Source organism: Arabidopsis lyrata (assembly GCF_000004255.2).
Source record: "Arabidopsis lyrata subsp. lyrata unplaced genomic scaffold ARALYscaffold_4, whole genome shotgun sequence".
NCBI lineage: Eukaryota > Viridiplantae > Streptophyta > Magnoliopsida > Brassicales > Brassicaceae > Arabidopsis > Arabidopsis lyrata.
In genome coordinates, this window is record NW_003302552.1 from 1,195,607 (window position 1) to 1,216,748 (window position 21,142).

General features: G+C 35.1%; 5 protein-coding genes across 9 annotated transcripts; 3 read left to right on the forward strand and 2 right to left on the reverse strand.

Moving 5' to 3' along the window:
- Window positions 1-1,369: 1,369 nt before the first annotated feature.
- LOC9314700 (transcription factor NAI1) lies at window positions 1,370-3,477 on the forward strand. Its single transcript, XM_021030156.1, has 3 exons — window positions 1,370-2,085; window positions 2,606-3,019; window positions 3,098-3,477. The coding sequence occupies exons 1-3, from the start codon at window positions 1,603-1,605 to the stop codon at window positions 3,164-3,166; spliced, it is 966 nt and encodes a 321-aa protein (XP_020885815.1). The 5' UTR covers window positions 1,370-1,602; the 3' UTR covers window positions 3,167-3,477.
- A 2,511-nt stretch (window positions 3,478-5,988) lies between these two features.
- Window positions 5,989-8,394, reverse strand: LOC9314701 (malate dehydrogenase 1, peroxisomal). 2 transcript variants are annotated; one of them, XM_021027312.1, is made up of 9 exons: window positions 8,178-8,394; window positions 7,886-8,101; window positions 7,427-7,741; window positions 7,197-7,286; window positions 7,028-7,111; window positions 6,915-6,950; window positions 6,753-6,842; window positions 6,561-6,655; window positions 5,989-6,459 (listed from the first exon to the last, which is right to left on the reverse strand). In XM_021027312.1, the coding sequence occupies exons 1-9, from the start codon at window positions 8,241-8,243 to the stop codon at window positions 6,387-6,389; spliced, it is 1,065 nt and encodes a 354-aa protein (XP_020882971.1). In that variant the 5' UTR covers window positions 8,244-8,394; the 3' UTR covers window positions 5,989-6,386. The 2 variants fall into 2 exon arrangements, with proteins under 2 accessions (XP_020882971.1, XP_020882972.1); XM_021027313.1 differs by having other exon boundaries at window positions 7,886-8,103; window positions 8,189-8,372.
- A 2,835-nt stretch (window positions 8,395-11,229) lies between these two features.
- LOC110229032 (uncharacterized protein DDB_G0283697-like) lies at window positions 11,230-12,292 on the forward strand. Its single transcript, XM_021027766.1, has 2 exons — window positions 11,230-11,557; window positions 11,645-12,292. The coding sequence occupies exons 1-2, from the start codon at window positions 11,555-11,557 to the stop codon at window positions 12,290-12,292; spliced, it is 651 nt and encodes a 216-aa protein (XP_020883425.1). The 5' UTR covers window positions 11,230-11,554.
- Window positions 12,293-13,563: 1,271 nt separating this feature from the next.
- LOC9316525 lies at window positions 13,564-14,895 on the forward strand. Its single transcript, XM_002878588.2, has one exon. It carries the CDS (start codon window positions 13,762-13,764, stop codon window positions 14,725-14,727), a length of 966 nt encoding a protein of 321 aa, XP_002878634.1. The 5' UTR covers window positions 13,564-13,761; the 3' UTR covers window positions 14,728-14,895.
- Window positions 14,896-14,976: 81 nt separating this feature from the next.
- Window positions 14,977-17,722, reverse strand: LOC9314702 (myb-like protein X). 4 transcript variants are annotated; one of them, XM_021027311.1, is made up of 3 exons: window positions 17,551-17,722; window positions 15,647-17,445; window positions 14,977-15,538 (listed from the first exon to the last, which is right to left on the reverse strand). In XM_021027311.1, exons 2-3 carry the CDS (start codon window positions 17,430-17,432, stop codon window positions 15,183-15,185), a joined length of 2,142 nt encoding a protein of 713 aa, XP_020882970.1. In that variant the 5' UTR covers window positions 17,433-17,445; window positions 17,551-17,722; the 3' UTR covers window positions 14,977-15,182. The 4 variants fall into 4 exon arrangements, with proteins under 4 accessions (XP_020882970.1, XP_020882969.1, XP_020882968.1 ...); XM_021027310.1 differs by having other exon boundaries at window positions 14,977-15,224; window positions 15,294-17,445; XM_021027309.1 differs by having other exon boundaries at window positions 14,977-15,686; window positions 15,744-17,445; window positions 17,551-17,721.
- Window positions 17,723-21,142: the final 3,420 nt, after the last annotated feature.

Genomic DNA, 21,142 nt, shown 5'->3' on the forward strand with positions numbered 1-21,142 from the left:
ATGTTGATGTTTTTTTATTGATAACTAGGGTAATCTGACTTTTTATCATTCGCCTAATATTTTTGCACTGAGTTTAAGTGGTGAGTAGTCAATTTCTCGAGTTTATTTATGGCATAACATCGTTTCGACTCGCTAAATGAAAATAGTTAAATAATTTTGTGTTCGAGAAAAATTGATCTATATCTTAAACGAACATGGCAACTCTTAATAAAACATGCTCATATAGCTGTGGTCTAGTAGAAAAGAAGAATTGGAGAAATATTATAAGGAACTAACCTATGTTCGATCCCTTCTGCAAACAAAAATCATATTTGTATGATAAGTGTGGTCTTGGGTTTTGGTCCAAGCAATTCACATAGTATCCGAAATTAGGCTAATTGGGTACTCCTAGGAATTAGTCGAAAGGCATTCCAAACTCGAGGTTAGGCTGTATAGTAGTCCAACACCTAGGTGTTCCCGACGAATTCACACGGTAACATTTCGGTGTGTTTTCTCCGAGACTGATCGGATAAAAAAAAAAAAAAAAAAACTCTTACTAAAATAGAAACCATTAAACCACTACCACTTGATTAGTGTGTTAATGTTGCAGCCCAAATCAACTTGTTAGATTACCATCAGTGGTAAAAATAATGAAACTCAGTATATTCTAGCCGTAAAAAACTCAGTTGTACATCCAAGTTGAACCGTTGGAGTGCTATACAAATATGACTATTAAACCATGACACTGCCGAAGTGTTATAAAACTCGGAATGGTGCCATTGTGGAACAACATCTTTACTAAAAAAGGGTTACAATATTTTATTTTCTTTTTGAATCTTTTTAAATTTGAGCATTGGAGGATCTTTCGGAAAGAACTTTTTGTGCTTCTAGCGATTTCGATCATTTTCTTCGTGGTACTCATCTATCTACTCCCCAATGATCGATTAAAATATTGCACAAAGAATTAAAATTTTGTCTAATCAAAAGAAAATTTACAATTTTTTTTTATATTTTTTCAGTTATCCATATATGTCATAAGCTTTATCTACATTTGATCTAATTCGTCCACGTGATGGGCTGTATTTTCTTACCTAAAGTCGTAGACTCACAAATCTATAAATCTATCAAGATTAATACATTTATGGTATACGAATCACATTATTTGATCTTTAATTAAAGTCTTGTTAGTTTTCCAAGGCCAGATCTCATCGCATCGGTAGCTACTCAAATCCCCACCCATTAGTTTCAAGTTCAACCAAAACAATTCTCACATTTAATTTTTTTTCAGGACCTTAAATTTACTAAAAAAACAATTATTGCAAAACCTACCGGATCGGGTAACCGGATATATTGTTTTAAAACCCATATGCTCTTATTTTCATGCCGATATTATAAACTGCAAAATAATGATTAAAAAAGACCAAAATCATATAGATCCACTATAAAGAGTTCACTCGACCACATTCACATAACAAAACAAAATCATACATACTCCAAAACAAAAGAAAATTTAAAATATATCCTAAAGTTTTCTTTCCTTTCGCTTCTTGTTTAGTTTCAACATAAACTTTTTTTTGCTTTCTTGATCTAAGAAAAAAAAGTTTTAGTGATTTCACTGAAAAAATGGAAGATTCAAGCTTTATGGATTTGATGATCGACACTGACGAGTATCTGATCGATGACTGGGAATCCGATTTCCCGATATACGGAGAAACTAACACCAAACCCGGTTCTGAGTCTGGATCTGGAACCGGGTTTGAGTTGGTACCAGAGAGACCAACAAAGCAAATGAAAACCAACAACAACATCAACTCAACATCTTCTTCTCCGTCGTCGTCTTCTTCTTCTTCGTGTTCGCGCACGTCACAAGTGATCTCATTCGGGTCTCCAGACACGAAGACAAACCCGGTCGAGACATCATTGAACTTCTCCAACCAAGTAAGCATGGATGAGAAAGTGGGGTCCAAAAGAAAAGATTGTGTTCACAATGGAGGAAGAAGAGAACCACATCTACTGAAAGAACATGTTTTGGCTGAACGAAAACGTCGACAAAAGCTCAACGAGCGTTTGATTGCTCTCTCTGCTCTTCTTCCTGGCCTCAAAAAGGTCAACATCTATAAACCATCTCTTTCTAATCATACTTTAACTATTTGCGTTTGATTTTATATTTTCTTTTATATATAGATTCTTTTACAAATAACCAATAGAAAGAAAAAAAAAAACTCATTTTGAAATGTAAAATTTAAACATTTTTAAATATAAATAAAAACATTTTCGTATGTTTGCTGAGGTTGGCGTTTAAATTTTACATTTTTTTTTATATATGTTTGCTGAGGTTGGCGTTTTTTTTTTTATGAAAAATGTAAATTTTAAACGCCAACCTCAGCAAACATAAGAAAAATGTTTTTATTTACATTTTGGAGTTTTTTTTTTACATTTTGCAAATATAGTATAATGAAACTCTGATTTTTTTTTTGAGTTTTTTCTTTCTCGTAGAAATCGTGTTAAAATTTAAAACAATATATAGGCTTGTAATTTTTCTTTTTTGGTGGTTCCCACAACTCATCAAATCGGGATGGTGACTCAACGTCAGTAAATATGGTACTAAATTTGTGTGTGTGTGTAGACGGACAAGGCAACCGTTCTTGAAGACGCGATCAAGCATTTGAAACAACTTCAAGAACGGGTAAAGAAGCTAGAGGAAGAGCGAGTCGGGACCAAGAATATGGATCAATCGGTTATATTGGTGAAGAGATCTCAAGTGTATTTAGATGATGATTCTTCGTCTTATTCTTCTACTTGCTCTACTGCGTCTCCTCTGTCTTCTTCTTCGGACGAAGTTTCGATCTTGAAACAAACAATGCCTATGATCGAAGCCAGAGTTTCAGGCAAAGATTTGCTGATTACAGTTCATTGTGAGAAGAACAAAGGGTGTATGATTAAGATCTTAAGTTCCTTGGAGAATTTTCGTCTTGAAGTAGTCAATAGCTTCACTTTACCATTTGGAAATTCAACTATCGTTATAACCATTCTCTCTAAGGTATGTTATCAATCTTCTAATATTTTTATTTTATCATATATTGATTTTATGTATAAATATTTTAATCTATATTTGCAGATGGACAACAAGTTTTCTCGACCTGTTGAAGAAGTGGTGAAGAACATTAGACTTGCGTTAGCTGAATAATCTTTTTAAAAACGTTTTATGTGAATTTCGCAGTGAATAAACGTGTTAGATTTGGTCCCCAATTTTGACCAGATCACTCGGTTTAGTTGAATAATGACTAGTTGGATAATAAAACCAGAGATATGCACGAAATATGGGATTTTGTCGTTTGTTGAGTGCAAAAGCTGGATTGGTGTGTGTACCTAATTATGGCTGTATCATTGGTTTGATACTTTATTTTTTTTTGTCGAAGCATTGGTTTGATACTTTGATATATATTTTTCCCCAATGTCATTGGGTTGGATCAATAATATACCTAAGAGTTTATTTTATTGGCTTCTGGTTAATTACTTTATGATTATACTTTAACCTGTAAATCTTTAACCGAAGAACGAGAAACCTATGCTAACAATATTGGGACTTCTTGCTGCTATAAGCAAATTTGATTATAAGTTCTTTATTGTGCTCTTTTAAAAGTTATAAGTTCAGTTGACCTCTATGGATTCTTATAAATTTTTATTTACTTGTATTTTGAAATAAAAATTGTTAATATAGTTACAAATTTGCTTATTGAACTAAATAAAAAATAATGTTCAAGATTTATATTATATTGTGATATATGATTTTATCCTATTATAGTCTTGGTTGGTAGACCAAATGCTATTTTAAATGGTCATGTTTTATTTTTTTTTTGGGCAAAGAAATGGTCATGTAAGTATGTACTTTTAAATTTTTTCACCCTAAATCTTTTTTTTTCAACCACACATTAATTAAAAATTTACTCTTTGATTGGTAGCCCAATCAAGAAAAGAAGAGTTTGCATAAAAAAATTCATAACTTAAAGATCTAGAAGTCTTGGCTAAATAATCGACTAGGAGATTACAAGAGCGAAAAATATCTGAAAACGAGAAAAAAAATACAATTAACTCGGAGTGCACCAAACTTATCGAGAATATTGGAAAAAGCGGACCAATTCGGAGGAGATTGCACCATAGAGACTAACTCTGCACAATATATTTTGAAAACCTGACAATTTTTCTTTTTTGAGAGAATATTCTTAATACAATCCTCCACTTCTTTTTATAATGAAAGATATAATCATTGCTTATTTTCAACATTAATCACACATTATTTGTAATCATATTATTTTATGTTTATACTAATCTTCTATATCAAAACTTTACTATTAAATAAATATTATTAATTGATTTTTTAAAATAAATATAAAAAGATTATTTTAAAATAAAGTTCATACTTGAAGAAATATATTTATAGTATTTTAAAATATTTAAAACAAAAAAAAACTTTATAAGATACAAATGGTGTCTATTTTGTATATAAAATAGACACAATTGTGACCCCATTAAATATAGACATATAAAAAATATATAAGTATCAAATATTTTTAAATAAAGTTTGTCTTTTTTTTACAGGTATAGATATGTCTCTTTTGTTCTTAATACATATAGTGACTCCATTAAAAATAGTTGTTAGCTCTGGCACTAGTTGTAGACTTGAAGTAATAAATTTTGAGACAATTTATTGTGTCTTGCGAGTGGGCTTAAATTCCCCCGGGAGACAATGATAGATAAAATATTTACTCCCTCCGTTTCGTTTTAATTGTCGTTTTAGGACTTAAATTTTGTTTCGTAATAGTTGTCGTTTTAGGTTTTCAATGCAAATGTTTGGTAAAAATTCCAGTATTATCTCTATTGTTTTAATGTTTTGGTCAATGAAAAAATTTATAGGATATATTAATAAAGGGTAAAACAGAAAATTTAATGCTTTTCTTAATTTGTGTGAAAAAACCTTAAACGACAACTAAAATGAAACGAAGGGAGTATAAGATATAGACATAAATTGACGAACAATAAATGTCATTTAAAGGGATTTTAAGAGCATGTGTAATGTAAGTCTCTCACCATAGTCCCTCAAGTATAAAAGTAATAATAAAATAAAAAATAATAATATTTAATTATGTGAGTCTCTCAAAAAAATAGAGAAAGTCTCTCAAAGTCTCTCCTACGAGAGACTCTCTCTACTTTTTTGAGAGACTCATATAATTAAATATTATTATTTCTTATTTTATTATTATTTTTGTATGTGGGAGACTTGCATTGCACATGCCCTAATGATCTTGTATAAGTTAGTTTAGAAAAGTTGTTGACAAAAAAAATTTCTAATGATCTTCCATTGGGGTTTCTACATAAAGATTTATGTAGAAGTGTATTATTATGATAGTCTTAATAAACTTGTTTTCTTCTTTTTCTTTTTTTTTTCCCTTCAAACTCTAATCAAAGTCTTCGTAAATTTGTACGTACAAATTAAATATCATAAATTATATTGAGAAAGTGTCGACATCGGCAATCTGTCATATGTGTGCATTACATGACCTAAGGGCTGAGATAATCAAATTATAATATTTTGTTCATGACCGTATCGTAACACCCTTTTCTATAAAAATACATTATATTACACTTATTGAGCATTGAAATAAATAAGAACTACTATACATATCAAAAGAAACTTTGGAAAGTGTTATGGTCCAAGTTTAGTAGTTTACCTACTCCTTAACTTGTCTAAACCCACTTGAAGTAAACTTAATAAATATCTCACTAGATGTCTCATAAAAACGATCCAAGAAGATATTCTTTAAGAGATCTTAACTCTCTACAATCATCTTAAAACATTATATAGTAGCCTAAACATAACACATTAACACCTAAATCCTAAACACAACCGTAGATCGCCCTCATTGGTTTCTCTCTAACCTAAATCGTTTCCGCTACCTAAGAAGTTACTTAGATGAACGCAGATGACTTGATACGGAAACTCTATTTAGCTAAAACGACAACGTAGCCGTTGTTTCCATCGTTCCACAGTTTTAACTTAACCTTCTGGTTTATAAATGTTTGAATATGAAACAAAACAAAACAAAAAAAAACAATTGACGAAACATACCAAGAAGATGAGAAAAAATGACGCAAGATTATTGCTCTGTTCTCACTTTTGTAACCCAAGTACACAGATCATAAACGTTCTCGTATCTAAGAACAGAGTGATTCGACGGAACGATAAAACAATCGAAGATTTTACCTAGAGGAGATGAGTTTCTTGAACCTTTTAGGATCAGATCCCAGAATACCCGCTATAGCTTTTATTGCGAAGTGTTGTTCTTATTCAAAAACTATCACTATTCCAAAACCATCACTTTCAAGTGTTTATTCACGATCAAGTCTCTTTATTTCTTCGCAAAGGTAACACCTTTCTCAATACTTCCTGAAAGCTCTTTCTTTGCCTTCTCTAATCCCATCCTGATCAATTACCAAAAACAAAGAGCGGAAAAACGATATGAACATACAAACAGGTCGAAGATAGTTCAAGATATCAGGTCGATCAAGACTTCAGCTTTTACCTCTCATATTCGTTCAATGGTCCAAGACCGTACACTTCGTCGATCCCACATCGTCCCAGACGCACCTTCGATGCAAAGAAGGGAAGCTCAGTCACCTGTATGAGGAATAAGACAAAGTCCATATGTTCATCTTTTAGGGTTAAGAAATATTTTACAGTTATAATTATGTACAGTTGATTATAAGGATTGTACATGGGATGCCACATATGCGCACTCAACGATGTTTGCATCACCTCGTAGACCCCTGAGGCAAGCATCTGCAAACTCCACTGCTGCATATGCCTGTAGTTTATCATTCAATAGATTAAAATATAAATCAAAATCCCGGATTTGTCATAAATCTCACAGACCTACCATGGATAGCGTTGCAGAACCTGCACCAGCTTTAGCCTGCAAAATGATTTAAAAGGTAAACACACCGCTTGATTCGAAGTTAGTAACAAAGAAAGCAGAAATAATGGTTATACCTCAACAACTTCAGTGCCACCGTTTTGGATGCGGTCTGTGAGATATTCAATCTCTTTTTGAGTGAATGAGCAAGGGGGTTTCACCTGTAACAGATATGATGATGAGAATAGAATATCTACTTCAAACAAACAGAAAGATGACTTCCATGTGAATCATCTGATCTCAAACCTGAGAAAGCAGCGGTAAAATTGTAACTCCTGCGTGTCCTCCAACAACCGGAACATCAACTTCACGGGGATCAAGACTCATTACTTCTGCCTATTTAAAACCATAAATGCAAAGAAGAAGATAGTTGAGTTCTAATCGCCAATAGTACACACCATTCTAAGCTCATGACATTAACCGAGTTATCATTTGATTCCTATAAAGCTACCAAAGAGCGAATTATTAGTGCATACCACAAAAGTATTAGCTCTAACAACATCAAGCATAGTGACTCCCATGAGTTTCTTTGGATCAAAGGTTCCAGCTTTCTTAAAAACCTCAGCTGCGATTGGCACCGTGGAGTTCACCGGATTACTGATTATATTCACAACTGCTTTAGGACAACATTTAGCTATAGCTTCAGAGAGTGTCCTCACGATCCCAGCATTAATGTTAAACAGATCATCCCTCGTCATCCCTGGTTTCCTCGGAACACCAGCAGGTATAATCACTAAATCCATCCCCGTAAGTGCTTCCTCTAACTGCGGTTGCCCGAGAAATCCACGAACCTAAAACAAAGTTACCCAAAAACATTCACAATAATCTCATGTATATGATCTTGAGCTCAGTTCTCTATAATAATAACAACAACAATCATCACTAATGCTCAATTTTATTAGCTATATCTATTAAATCATCATCTAAGTACTTACAACGGCACTAGTGTCCATGTGACTAATGTCTGCGGTAACACCAGGAGCATTAGCAACATCATAAAGATGAAGAACCGAAACCAAAGGATTCATCTTCATCAACATCGCAAGAGGTTGCCCAATTCCTCCAGCTGCTCCAAGTATCGCCACTTTGAATCCAGGTGATCCACCTTTTGCCCGACAAGCCACCCGATTCAAACCCGACCCGTCAACCATCTAAACCCAAATCATCCAAATCCGATCACACGAAGGAAAAAAAACCAAACTTTGATCACCAAAATTGCTTAAGAACCTGATTATCAAGATTAGGAGGATTGAGATGAGCAGAGATTCTCGCGATACGTTGGTTTGGATCCATAGCTGCTTCAACACCGAAATTGAGGTCTGAATCGGTAAAAGGGTACGAAGAGATTTATATAATAGAGAGAGATAGTGATTGAAGACGAAGATGAAGATGACGTCAGCAAAATGGATCCATGTATTGGGAAGCGTGGCAAGAACAGAGAGCTTATCTATCTTCTCAATACAAACATTTCCTATTTTAGGAAGCCGGTACGAAAATTCCGGTACAGTTTTCCGGTACGATTCAAGTTAACCATATCTTTAAAATTTAAGATAATTTTATTCCAATCAATCTCTATACTATTAAAAGAGAAGTACAAATGAAAATGGGTCGGGTTAAAATCAGAAAATTGACCCGAAATTCTGAAATCGGATCTTTGAATTTTTTTTGGAATATAAATTCGAATTAATAATGAAAAATCGAATGAAAAATGAAATATTTATGGAAATCAAATAAAATCTGATTGTACTTATGGCAACTAATTATAAAAGCATATTCCGAACAATATTATACATTAATTACGTATAATAATTTTTTTCATATATTTTTGGAACTAATTCGATAACAATCAACGTTTTTATCATTAATTTCGCTCATTTTAGCCAATTATCATTAATTGAAAGATATCTTACTTGCTTCTAAAGATTTCTAGAAAATTTATCACACATAAGTAATACCCCATCTGTTTTATAAATTAAATATATATTTTTATTTTGGTCGTGTACATTAAATAGATATAAAATCCATATAACTAATTTTAATTTAATTAGATTAAATCAAAATTATGGTATTTTCATACCTATAGCTTACCAAAGAAGTTTAATTTTCAATTTATAAAGATTTATTGAATATGATTTTAGAATTATTCAACAAGATGATAAGTATTTATTAAATTTTGTGAATCATGAAAAATAATAACTAATTTTTAATCATTATATTTCATCTTTCAATCTCTCACCTAAGAAATAAGATACATATTCTATTATTCCTATGTCCAAACTTTATTTTGTTGTATGACTAAATAATATTCCCATTAGAGCTGTCAAAGCGAGTTGATTCGTCCCGTTAAGCCCGTTTACGATAGGCAAAAAATATTTTGACTTGTAGTTGTCGGTCCGCACGATCCGCGGGTAACATATATGAAATACAAACCCGTTCCGCGAATGTATGCGGATTTGCGGGATTGTCCGTGGATTTTGTTTAAATAGTTTTAAAGTAACCAAAATTTAAAATACTACTAAAATAAATAAATAAATAAAAATACTATTATAGTTTGTTTAAATTACCACATGTTGAATAAATTATAATATTATCCATAAATACTAACATGCGGGCTGATCCACCAATCCGCGGATGAAAACCGATTAAACCTATGACCCACTGCAAATTAATCCATGTGGCTCGCTTATTTGCGTGTTTAATATATTTTCCCAAATCTACCCCATAGTAAGATGATTTGGGCTCGATCCGCGGTTTTTGACCTATTTTGACTGTTCTAATTCCTATGAATCGTCTAATTTTAGAATTTTAAGACACAAAATTCTATTTTGTAAATCATAATTAATACGATGGGTTTATTTATAAATTTTTTTAACATTTTCTCTACAATTCGTTATTATGAATATTTATAAGTATACTACATGATTCGCTCTACTAAAAACACACAATATTAAATTCAACGTATGTAAACCAATATTCCCCCGCGGTGGACCGCGGATCCGATCCTACTTTTGTACTAAAATCTTTGACTGCTTTGTTCTGTTTGCTTTCAAAGCCAGCCCAAAACAATGTTGGGCCACAAACCTATGGGCCTGTTAGGGAAATGCTGGCTCATATGTGAGATGATTGCTCCCACAATATGTAAGACAAGAATTGGATGCGCTCGACTAGATTCTAGTTCATTGGGTGGTTTTGGGTTTTACAGACTTCTAAAACATTTTGTTGCTTTTCATCTGATCCCTCGAAAAATAACACATGTAGGGCTCTGACTTATCCATAATCTTGCATGTCTCCAAGTTTTGGGAGGCATGTAATTTCTCCTTCAAAGATGAACATGTGGTAGTTTTCCGGTTCCACTATGACTGATGACTGGAGCATATTATCGATGAAATATGGATAAATTGTTTTGAGAGACGTTGCCATGGTTTGAAATTGTGTTTGTCCTTGTAATTTCGCATTTTGTTTGCTTTAGTAGTGTCTCCTTATGCAATCAATGCTTTGGCTTCTGTATAAATGAGAAAACATGCTTCTCTTATAAAAAAAATCAGTTATACTTGTTACTCGTTCGTTCTAGCTAGTAACTACATATAGTACGTACTTTTATTTGATCCGCCCAAAACAAATATTCGTCATATTAAGTATCCGCAAAAAAAATATGAATATCAGCAAATTACGTGATCAAGCTTATTATTTGTCCGAAATGAAGTGAGAATAATCTGACTAAAATTTAGTTATTGGGATTTATTAACATTATACAGACCTATGAATTTTACTTTCTATCTAATAAAGAGACAATCAAGGTATTTCTTTAATTATATGGGGCAAATCCTCATTTCCACTGCAAAAGCGAAATCACAAATAAAAACATAAGACAAAACCAACCCATGATACTCAAAGCCGACACATTCTGTCTTCAATGACAAATATTTTGGATACCAAAAGCTAAACAGATCGAATCTCTCAATTATAATTAGAGCTGTCAAGCGGGCTTGAAGTCCGCGGGCTAAGCCCAATTAGTACAGTTGCGGGGCGGGCCTGGACACTTAAAATTATGTCCATAAAAACGCGGGCATAGCGGGCATGGTCCATGCGGAAACGGGTTTAGCGGGTTGACCCGTTGCGGTTTGGCGGGTTTGCGGGTTGGTCCGCAAAAATGAAACCTTTTGTTTCTCTTAGAGGTGTCTGATACGTTTGAGACAAACCTAAAAGTCTAAAACCCTACAGAACTGATTCTTTTCTATTGTGTTACAAGGAAAGCGAAAAGTCACGCTTCCCAGTTTCAAAACTGTTGAGAGTTGGTAAAGTCTAAAGCTAGGTTGTGGACCTTGCTTGTAATCTTAGACTACAAACTAGATTGAATCATACCTAGGTGTGGGTGGTTAATCTAGTGCTTTTGAGTGTGAAAATATGAATGAAAAAGTGGATTTCTAAAATCGTTTCTATGGTTGAATAAAGAGAGAAAGTTGACTAACCTAAAAGAGAGTGAAAATTACAACAAAAACTCAAAGGCTCATATCATTCATCATCCATCACAGATTCTCAGATTCTCAAAATCGATTCAATATAATTTTCATAGAGCCACATTCAACAAAAACCAGAAAGTTGTAATGGTAAGTTACAATTACAAAGTTAGTCTATTGATTAAATTTTTAGTCATGTTCAAACTTAAAAGGTAATAGTATTTTTATTTTGTGTAGGAGTCACGTGATTCTTACGATCTTAGATCGATAGATTTGGAATCTCAAAGAGTTATTGATTTTGCAAATGCTGAACATGAGCGACAGACGTTTAATGGAGCTGAAGCATCTAAATCTCGAAGAAAGCCATCCATTGAGATTGAAGATGATGATGATGTTGATAGAGAAAAGTCACCACCACAAAAGAAGAGAAGTAAGTCTCATGAAAGATCTAAACCTAGTAGAAAGCCATCCATTGAGATTGACGGTGATGATGTCGACAAAGAAACGTCACCACCACAGAAGAAGAGAAGGCAGTCTCGTGATGATAATGATGAAGATGGTGATGATGAGGGTGATGATGATGGTGACGATGGAAAATCATCACCAAAGAAAAAGAGGAGGCAGTATTCAGACGTGTGGGAACACTTTACCGTGATTACTAAAAAAGATAAAAAAGGGGAAAAAGAAGAAAGAGCAATGTGCAAGCATTGTAAGAACGATTATGCATATAATCCATACAAAAACGGTACAAATTCATACCGACGTCATTTGGAGGTGTGTAAGCTTAGGATTAGAAGTGGTGATATTGGTAAAATGATGATCAATTCAGAAGCGAGGTTGCAAGCTAGGAAGACTTTAAGTATGATTACTTTTAGTTTGGTTTGAGTTTTAAGTATGACTTTGACTTTATGTTTGAGTTTCAGCTTTGGTTCTAATGTTTTAGACTTTGAATATTTGAGTTTTAAAAATTCAGTCTTTAAGACTTTAAGTGTTCCAAAGTTTCAGGTTTGGTTTCATGGCTTCAATGTTTCAGACTTTAACTTTGTTTAAGTCTTAAGTCGTATCGTGTTTCATTGTTTGATTTTCAATGCTTCAAGAGTTTCAGGTCTCAATTTTTTATGGTTAATGTGAAAACAAATCACACATTTAAAATTACCACACATTCACTAATCAGTCACTGAATCACACATTCAAAGATCACATTACATGTATGACACATTCAAAGATTACACATTAACATAATGCCCGCGGGCCGACCCGTTTACCTGCTGGACTTTGCGGGGCGGGTATGGACACTGTTTTCTTTGTCCGCGGTTTAGCGGGCGTGCCCGTTGCGGTCTGAAAAAATTGCGGTCAAATGCGGGTCTGTCCAGGCGGACGCGGGCATGCCCGTCTGACAGCTCTAATTATAATAAACAAATAAAATCCAAAAAGGAAGATTAACTTTTAATCGCCTGTCTAAAATCCTACCTAATCAGTATTTTAAAACACCAAAAAGTTTATATCATTTATTTAACTTATAACAAATTTCACGTTTAAATTCAAATTATGTATAACGTTTTAACATTTTTCTTTTTAGAAAATGGTGGAGTTCATAGACCGTGAATTACTTTTCAATTCATGGACTATTTTTAAATCTTTTCTTTGATATCTGATCTTTATTATATTAGATTTAGTTTTGAAAAATTTGCGAATTCTCTTAAAATAATATATTAGCAATTTAGCATGAAAGAATTGCAGGTTACCTTGTAAAATCTTATCTACATATTAGCGTAATTGTCGACTCATTGCTTGTATTTATCATAAATAGTCAATAATCTATAGATTTAGTGCAAGATTTTCAAAATCTATAGTCATTTGAGTACTTCCCTTAATTGTTACATTTCACTAGGATTGCTTTCCAAATATTCAACTTTCAGATTCTTACATCAATAAGTTGAAAAAAGTTACACCAGTAAAATTAGTTTTATGAGCTAACTGATAAATCTCAAAATAAATTTTAGTTTATATAGTAAAATATATATTTTATAAATCTTTTAAATGTGCAAAAAATAAAATAAATCTTTTCAATGTAAATTTACAGCTAAAATTTGCTGTAAGATTCAGACGTGTAATTTTAATTCAAAACCTAGCTAGTAAATAATAGTCTACACGTTTTTGATTTCCTTTAATCCACATCAACGTAATATTAAAAATTCCCAATGTTTCCATAATTACGTAACTTTCTAAAATCGTTTCATATAATTTCCAAAATTGGTTCTATCAAGAAATAGATTTGATTCTCGACTATATATATTAATAATAATCTCTTTTAACTAGTTTTAAGCTAAAACTATAATACAAAGAAGCAAAAGATGAATCATCGTCTCGCCGGAATAATTAGCCCACTTGGCCACATTACTACAGATCCAATTCGCTCCTCCTCCGTTAAACCACCGTCTCCGGTTTACTACAAAACCATAATTAACCATTTGAAATCTCAAACCGGTATCCACGTTTCACCTGGGCTTACCAATCAAGAGATCTCAGCCGTTGAATCCTCTCTTGGTTTCTCTTTCCCTCTTGATCTCCGTTCGATTCTTCAAACCGGTCTTCCGGTTGGTACCAATTTTCCCATTTGGCGAACCGGGTCGAACCGGAATCATCTCCTTCTCCCTCTTCTTAATCTGTCTCAAATCGTCGTCAGAAACGGATTCTGGGTCGATTCTTGGGGGATCCGACCCGGAAACGACTCGGAGGCTTTATTGCTCGTGAAGAAATTGATCGAGATCGCTCCGGTTCTCGTCCCCGTGTTCGGCGATTTCTACGTCCCTTCGACGACGCCAAATTTGGCGGGAAATCCAGTTTTCCAAATCGACGGCGACGGAGTCAGGGAATTGAGTTGCGACGTTGCCGGATTCCTCAAGGGACTCGGTCGATCGGAAGTGCAGACGGAGGATCGAAGACGGAGACGAAGAGTGGAGTTCTGGAGTGATGTGGCGGAGAGAGGGAGATTCGTGGTGGCGCGTGATACCACGCGCGATTGGTGGAGCGCGTTGGGTTTAGAGGGGTTAAGGGAGTGTTTGGACGACGCGTTTTGGAAGCTGAGGGAAGGAGGATGGACGGAAGATGAGGTTCGCGATATGATGATGATGGACGGTGTAGATCGAGACACGTGGTGTACTAAGCAGCAAACGCAATCGCGGGATGTGGTGTACGCGTTTGGCGGTGAGGGGATGGACGAAGGAGATGAAGACACGTGTACGGAGGAAGAGGATCACCAGAAACGCGAAGTGACGACGTTGAGGCATTTGCTGCTTTGTGATCGTTTGATGAGCTAAAATTCAATTATCATATTATAGTTCTTGTAAATTGGTAAATTTATGTGTTAGGTGAAAATTATTTTTTTGCATGACATTATGTTTCATGGATTTTAGGAGATTCTAAGCTATAATTTTGTTCCAATGTTGTGACCAAAAATATACTTGTCTTTTGGTTGTTGAATTGTTTTGGTTATATGTTGCAATATCATCAAATCTTCAAAGCATAAATTGTTTAACAAAAATCTTTATTCACATGAGATAATGAAGTTTCAAGAATTTGCTTTAAAGACAAAAATAATCATGTGTTCGGTACAAAAGAAAAGCTATAACTTATACTCTGGGAATGACAAGAAAATATGTTTAAAAGAAAAAAAAGATTACAACAAATTACAATGACACAAATTCAATTCGTAAAAAAAAAACTCTCTACTAAAACAACATCAAATGAGAGAATTTGATCAACCAGAGGAGATTTACTCAGCCGCAACACTCTCATTGCTCCCTCCATTTCCAGAGTCAGGCAAAGTTTCAAGATCGGGGCGAACATCTTTTACTTCTTGAGGAAGATTAGTATCCGAAGAAGAATCAGAATGTTCTTGAGTTACCTCTGTTTCACCATTCTTGTTGCTTTCCTCTTTCTCTGAAGTTTCTGATGTTTCCTCTGATCGCTTTTGTTCAGTATCTGAGTTGCTATTTTCTTTGCTAGATTCACTTGTGTCTTCGTCAGTCTTTTTCTCGACCTGTTCCTTCTTCTCACTCTCAGTACTTCCATTTTCTTGTGAATCGTTGGACGATGACTCTTCTTTCTCTTTTGTCTCGGTTTCTTTGTCTTCCTCTTGCGATGCAGACTCTTCTTTCTCAATCTTCTCGTGTTCTTTGCCTTTAGTTTCCTCTTGAGACGAAGACCCTTCTTTCTCAATGTTCTTGTTTTCTTTGCCTTTAGTTTCCTCTTGAGATGAAGACTCTTCTTTCTCAATCTTCTCGTTTTCTTTCTCTTTAGTTTCCTCTTGAGACGAAGACTCTTCTTTCTCAATCTTCTCGTTTTCTTTCTCTTTAGTTTCCTCTTGAGACGAAGACTCTTCGTTTTCCTTTGTCTCGGTTTCCTTGTCTTCAGTTTTTTCTTGGGAAGAAGACTCTTCTTTCCCCTTCGTCTCGGTTTCTTTTTCTTTCGTTTCCTTTTGGGACGAAGACTCGGCTTTCTCTATTTTCTCAGTTTCCTTGTCTTCGTTTCTCTCTTGAGAAGAAGACTCTTCTTTCTCCTTGGTCTCAGTTTCCTTGTCTTCGTTTTTCTCTTGTGATGAAGACTCTTCTTTCTCCTTTGCTTCGGTTTCTTTGTCTTTAGTTTCCTCTTGCGACGAAGACTCTTCTTTCTCCTTTGTCTCAGTTTCTTTGTCTTTACTTTCCTCTTGAGACGAAGATTCTTCCTTCTCCTTTGTCTCACTTTCCTTGTCTTTACTTTCCTCTTGAGATGACAATTCAGAAGATTCTACCTTCTCTTTCTCATCTTCATCTTTCCTAGTTTCTTGAGAACTTCCGTCTCCAGAACCCGTTGATTTCCCGGTCACAGAAGACTCACCGTTAGAATCATGGAACTCCTTCTCCAACAACTCATTCTTCTCCATAGATTCACCCTCAGATTTGATTCCCTCCGACGAATCCGATTCATGACCTGAGGATGAACCAGTCTTCTCATCACTACTGCTTTCCCCATTATCGGTTGCGTTAGGCAAAACACTCTTGATAACAGAATCCTCCACTTCTTCAGTCTTTATACCCGACTTGTCTTCCAATTTCTCACCGTTCTCCGACTCACTAGTCTTCTCCTCAGACTCATGGACTACCTCACTAGAAGCATCATCTCCCTTGTAATTATTCTCTCTTGCCTCTTCAATAATCGCTTTCTCATCTACATCCTTCTCTTCCGTACCACCACTCTTCTCTTTACTCTCTTCGCTCTCATCTGTACCTCCGTTTTCTTTCTTTTCCTCAACCTCACTCTCTTCGGTACCACCATTGTCTTTCTTCTCCTCAACCTCACTCTCTTCCGTACCACTCTTTTCTTTCCTCTCTTCGCTCTCCTCTGTACCTCCATTGTCTTTCCTCTCCTCAACCTCACTCTCTTCATTACCACTCTTCTCTTTACTCTCCTCATTCTCTTCGGTAGCGCCATTGTCTTTCCTCTCCTCAACCTCACTCTCTTCAGTACCACTCCTCTCATTCTCTTCCGTACCACCGCCATTGTCTTTCTTCTCCTCAGCCTCACTTTCCTCTGTCTCACTCTTCTCATTCTCTTCCGTACTACCGCCATTATCTCTCTTCTCTTCAACCTCACTCTCTTCCGCACCGCCGCCATTATCTCTCTTCTCCTCAATCCCTTCACTTTCCTTCTCCTTACTCTCTTCACCTCCTTCTACAATCTCATTCTCCTTATCATCACCACCGCCATTAAAACTCTCAACAACATTCTTACTTCCTTCATCCTCAGCTTCATCTTCAACAACACGAGGGATAAGATCTTTCCTACCAAGCTTGACAACTTTATCACCACCACCACCACCAACAACAATCTTTGCACTTTCCTCAAACTGAGATTTCTTCTCATGAGAATGCTTAACTTGATAAAGCAACCATATTCCAACACTAAGTAACAAAGTCAATTGAATACAATGCTTCACCTTGAAACCCTTTGATCTCTGTCCTCTTCTTGGTGATGATCTAAACATACTTCCTCAAAACCTAAATTCCAACAAATCAATCAATACCCAAATTTCTCCAGATCAGATCTAAGCAAATAATACCCTAAACAAATTCAATTTTTGAACATAAAAATGGGAACTTTACCAGGAAAGGCAAATCAAGAGAGCTTTTTTATTTCTGGGAAAACAGAAAGATGAAGAATTTTTGATAAAGGAAAGATTTTGATTTTTGGGATCTAGAGAGAGAAGTAGTGTTCCCGTTAAACTGCCACTAAAATCGTGCGTCCCTTCAATTGGAATCAAAAGCAAATTGCAGAGAAAAATTAGTTTTTTAAATTAAGAGAGAGCTTAACACTTGGAAGATGACATGTGAATCTGCTTTAACGTCGTCGTTTTTGTGACACCGACAGTTTATCACGACGTCGTTTCTTCTTCTCTAAGGAATGGTATTTTGGGCCTATTAGAAAAAATTTGGTCAACTATGGACCTATCAATCTTTTTAGGTCAATAACTAATGGGTTCATCAATTGTTTTTTTTTTTACAAATTCTTCAATCTTTTTATAAACGAAATTACAAATATTAGTTTTGAAAAAATAAAAACATCAGTAATATTGTATTGTTATATTAAAAATTTCTTTAAATTTTTTTATATTTAAGTTAGAACTATTAATACAAATATGTTTAATGTTTAAAAACAACCAGCAAAAAGAAAGAAACATGAAATTAATGTTGAAGACGCCAAATACGATTGAGGTGTTCCATCTCGCGTTACACGTAGTATTTGTTTAATATTTCGTGTTTTTTTTACAACAAAAAAAGTTAAAAGTTATCTACTAGTTTCCAATAGCTGAAAAAGATTACCCTGGAGTGTATATTCGTCCATCTGTTTAATATCTTTATCATTTGGTCTAAGATCTTTAAATATCCTTTTCCAAACATGCTTTTGTGTAAACTGTTGCGAAACACAGACCCATGCAAATCCATCAAAATGTCGTCAAACAATTTCATGATGAAAAACTTGCCAATACGGCCCATCCCAGATATATAAACCACTTGTATGCTATTATTCTCCACCACATGAACAACGCTAAGTTAGTAGAGAGGCTAATGATGCATCTTGCTGAGCTGAACATGTTCACGCAAACATCAGTGTCCATTTTACTAAACCTAGGCTGGTTTCTAACTAAACCGAGATCCTTCATTCAGAGAGATAGTCATGTAATACACTACAAGAAAACATAGCAATTTCCGACGAACATTTCCGACGAAATATTTAGTCGGAATTATTCCGACGGATTTCCGGGGAATTTCCGACAAACTTCCAAGAAAATAATATTTCGTCGGAAACATAAAAACTTTTCCGACGATTAAAAATTCGTCGGAATTTCGTCGGAAATATTTGTCGGAAACCATGGAAAATTCCGACAATCCAATGTCATCGGAAACTGCTCGGAAACTTGTCGGAAAATTTGTCGGAAAAAACTAGGTAAACACGTGATTATTCACTGCACATGTTCCGACGTAATCCCGACAACTTGATCGAAAAAATTAGTAGGAAAATTTGTCGGAAATATTAAAGGGAACCACTTTAGAATTTCCGACAAAATGTTAGTCGGAAAAGTTTTATATATATACTAGACAACGAAAAAATCATAAACACAAGAAAATAGTTGAAAAAAAAAAACAGACACACAAGAAAATCTTGGAAAAAAAAATGTCTTCTCATAATATTTATAAAATTAGAGAGTGGATGTATAATCGATTAGATGATGAGACCGGAGCTATGAGGCAGGAGTACAAGGAAGGTTTAATGGAATTCATGCAGTTTGCATCTAATCAAGAAATGACGCGTATCGAAGGTATTATGGCATGTCCTTGTGTCAAATGTTGTAATGATCATTTTCTTGCAAAAGACATTGTTTGGAATCATTTATATTGGGGAGGTTTTACACCAGGATATTATATATGGTTTTCTCACGGGGAGGATTTTAGATCGGGTCCTAGTAGTAGTCGTGAAAGAAGAGATGAAAACGTTATAATTAGCGATGAGCATATTCACCAGGAAGAAGATATTGTAATTGGAATTGGTAGTGGTGAATTTCATGATAACGTAGAAAATACTAATGTTGCGGAGGAACCCAACTTAGAAACACAGGGATTTTTCGATATGTTAGATGCTGCAAATCATCCGATATATGCAGGATGTAGAGAGGGTCATTCTCCTTTATCCGCCGCAACACGTATGATGAACATCAAAACAGACTACAATTTAAGTGAAGATTGCGTTGATGCGTGGGCTGATTTTATCCACGATTATCTACCGGAAGATAATTTATCGCCAGTTTCATACAACGCAATCCAAAAATTGGTATCTGGGCTAGGTTTACCATTCCAAATGATTGACGTGTGTAGAGAAAATTGTATGATTTTTTGGGGAGATAATGTAAATATGTCTCAATGTCGTTTCTGTGGTGCTGAAAGGTTTCAGGTTACTAGTGGGCGAAACAAAATACCATATAAGCGTATGTGGTATTTGCCCTTGGCTGATAGGTTGAAGAGGTTGTATCAGTCAGATCGGACAGCGGAGGGTATGCGATGGCACGCTGGACATGAATTCACCGGGGAGATTTCACATCCATCGGATGCATCGGCCTGGAAACATTTTTGTTCTACATATCCAGTCTTTGCTAATGAACCAAGGAATGTCTATCTTGGTTTATGCACGGATGGATTCAATCCATTTGGAAAGTCAGGTAGAAAATATTCTTTGTGGCCAGTAATAGTCACCCCTTACAATCTCCCACCTTCCCTTTGCATGAAAAGAGAATTTCTTTTCTTAACCATTTTGATTCCTGGTCCAAACCACCCTCGTCGTTCACTTGATGTGTTCCTACAGCCGCTTATAGAAGAGTTAAAAATGTTATGGTACCAAGGGGTTTGGGTATATGATGTCTCCACAAAGACAAATTTTAACATGCGTGCTGTATTGATGTGGACTATTAGTGACTTTCCCGCATATGGCATGTTATCGGGTTGGACAACTCATGGAAGACTGTCATGTCCATATTGTCAAGATAATACAGATGCCTTCCAACTAAGACATGGCCGGAAATCAAGTTGGTTTGATTGTCATCGTCGTTTTCTAAGACGAAATCATCCATATCGTCGTAGTAAGACGTTGTTCCGCAAGAACAAGAGTATCCGTGATCCACCGCCACCTGAGTATGATGGTGATTATATATTGAATCAATTTCGTGATTTTGATGTTGACTGTACAGCATCGGTAGGGGGTAATGGCCATGTCCGAATTGATGGATATGGAGAACATCATAATTGGCATAAAAAAAGTATCTTCTGGGAGTTACCGTACTGGACAAATCATCTACTCCGCCACTGTCTTGACGTTATGCATATTGAGAAGAATTTCTTTGACAATATAATTAACACCATTTTAAATGTCGCGGGTAAGACTAAAGATAATATCAAATCCAGAATGGATTTACCCGATATATGTGCGCGCGAGGATCTCCATTTGCTTGCAGACGGAGTAGGTCCTATTCCTATATGGAGATTAGATGCAAGCAAGAAGACCAAGTTTTTTCAGTGGATAATTGATGATGTTAAATTTCCTGATGGCTATGCATCAAATCTATCATATTGTGTTGATGATCACAGTGGTAGATTAGCTGGGATGAAAAGTCATGACTGTCACGTCTTCATGCAGCGTTTACTACCA

Bases quoted from the DNA above. Each gene is read 5' to 3' on its own strand.
- LOC9314702 (XM_021027308.1), bottom strand. From the start codon at position 17,432: ATGTTTAGATCATCACCAAGAAGAGGACAGAGATCAAAGGGTTTCAAG.
- LOC9314700 (XM_021030156.1), top strand. From the start codon at position 1,603: ATGGAAGATTCAAGCTTTATGGATTTGATGATCGACACTGACGAGTAT. The intron at 2,086-2,605 runs GTCAACATCTAT...GTGTGTGTGTAG, and splicing joins TTCTTCCTGGCCTCAAAAAG to ACGGACAAGGCAACCGTTCT. The intron at 3,020-3,097 runs GTATGTTATCAA...CTATATTTGCAG, and splicing joins TTATAACCATTCTCTCTAAG to ATGGACAACAAGTTTTCTCG.
- LOC9316525 (XM_002878588.2), top strand. From the start codon at position 13,762: ATGAATCATCGTCTCGCCGGAATAATTAGCCCACTTGGCCACATTACT.
- LOC9314701 (XM_021027312.1), bottom strand. From the start codon at position 8,243: ATGGATCCAAACCAACGTATCGCGAGAATCTCTGCTCATCTCAATCCT. The intron at 6,656-6,752 runs GTACAATCCTTA...TTCCTCATACAG, and splicing joins GCGCATATGTGGCATCCCAT to GTGACTGAGCTTCCCTTCTT. The intron at 6,460-6,560 runs GTAAAAGCTGAA...GTAATTGATCAG, and splicing joins CCATTGAACGAATATGAGAG to GATGGGATTAGAGAAGGCAA.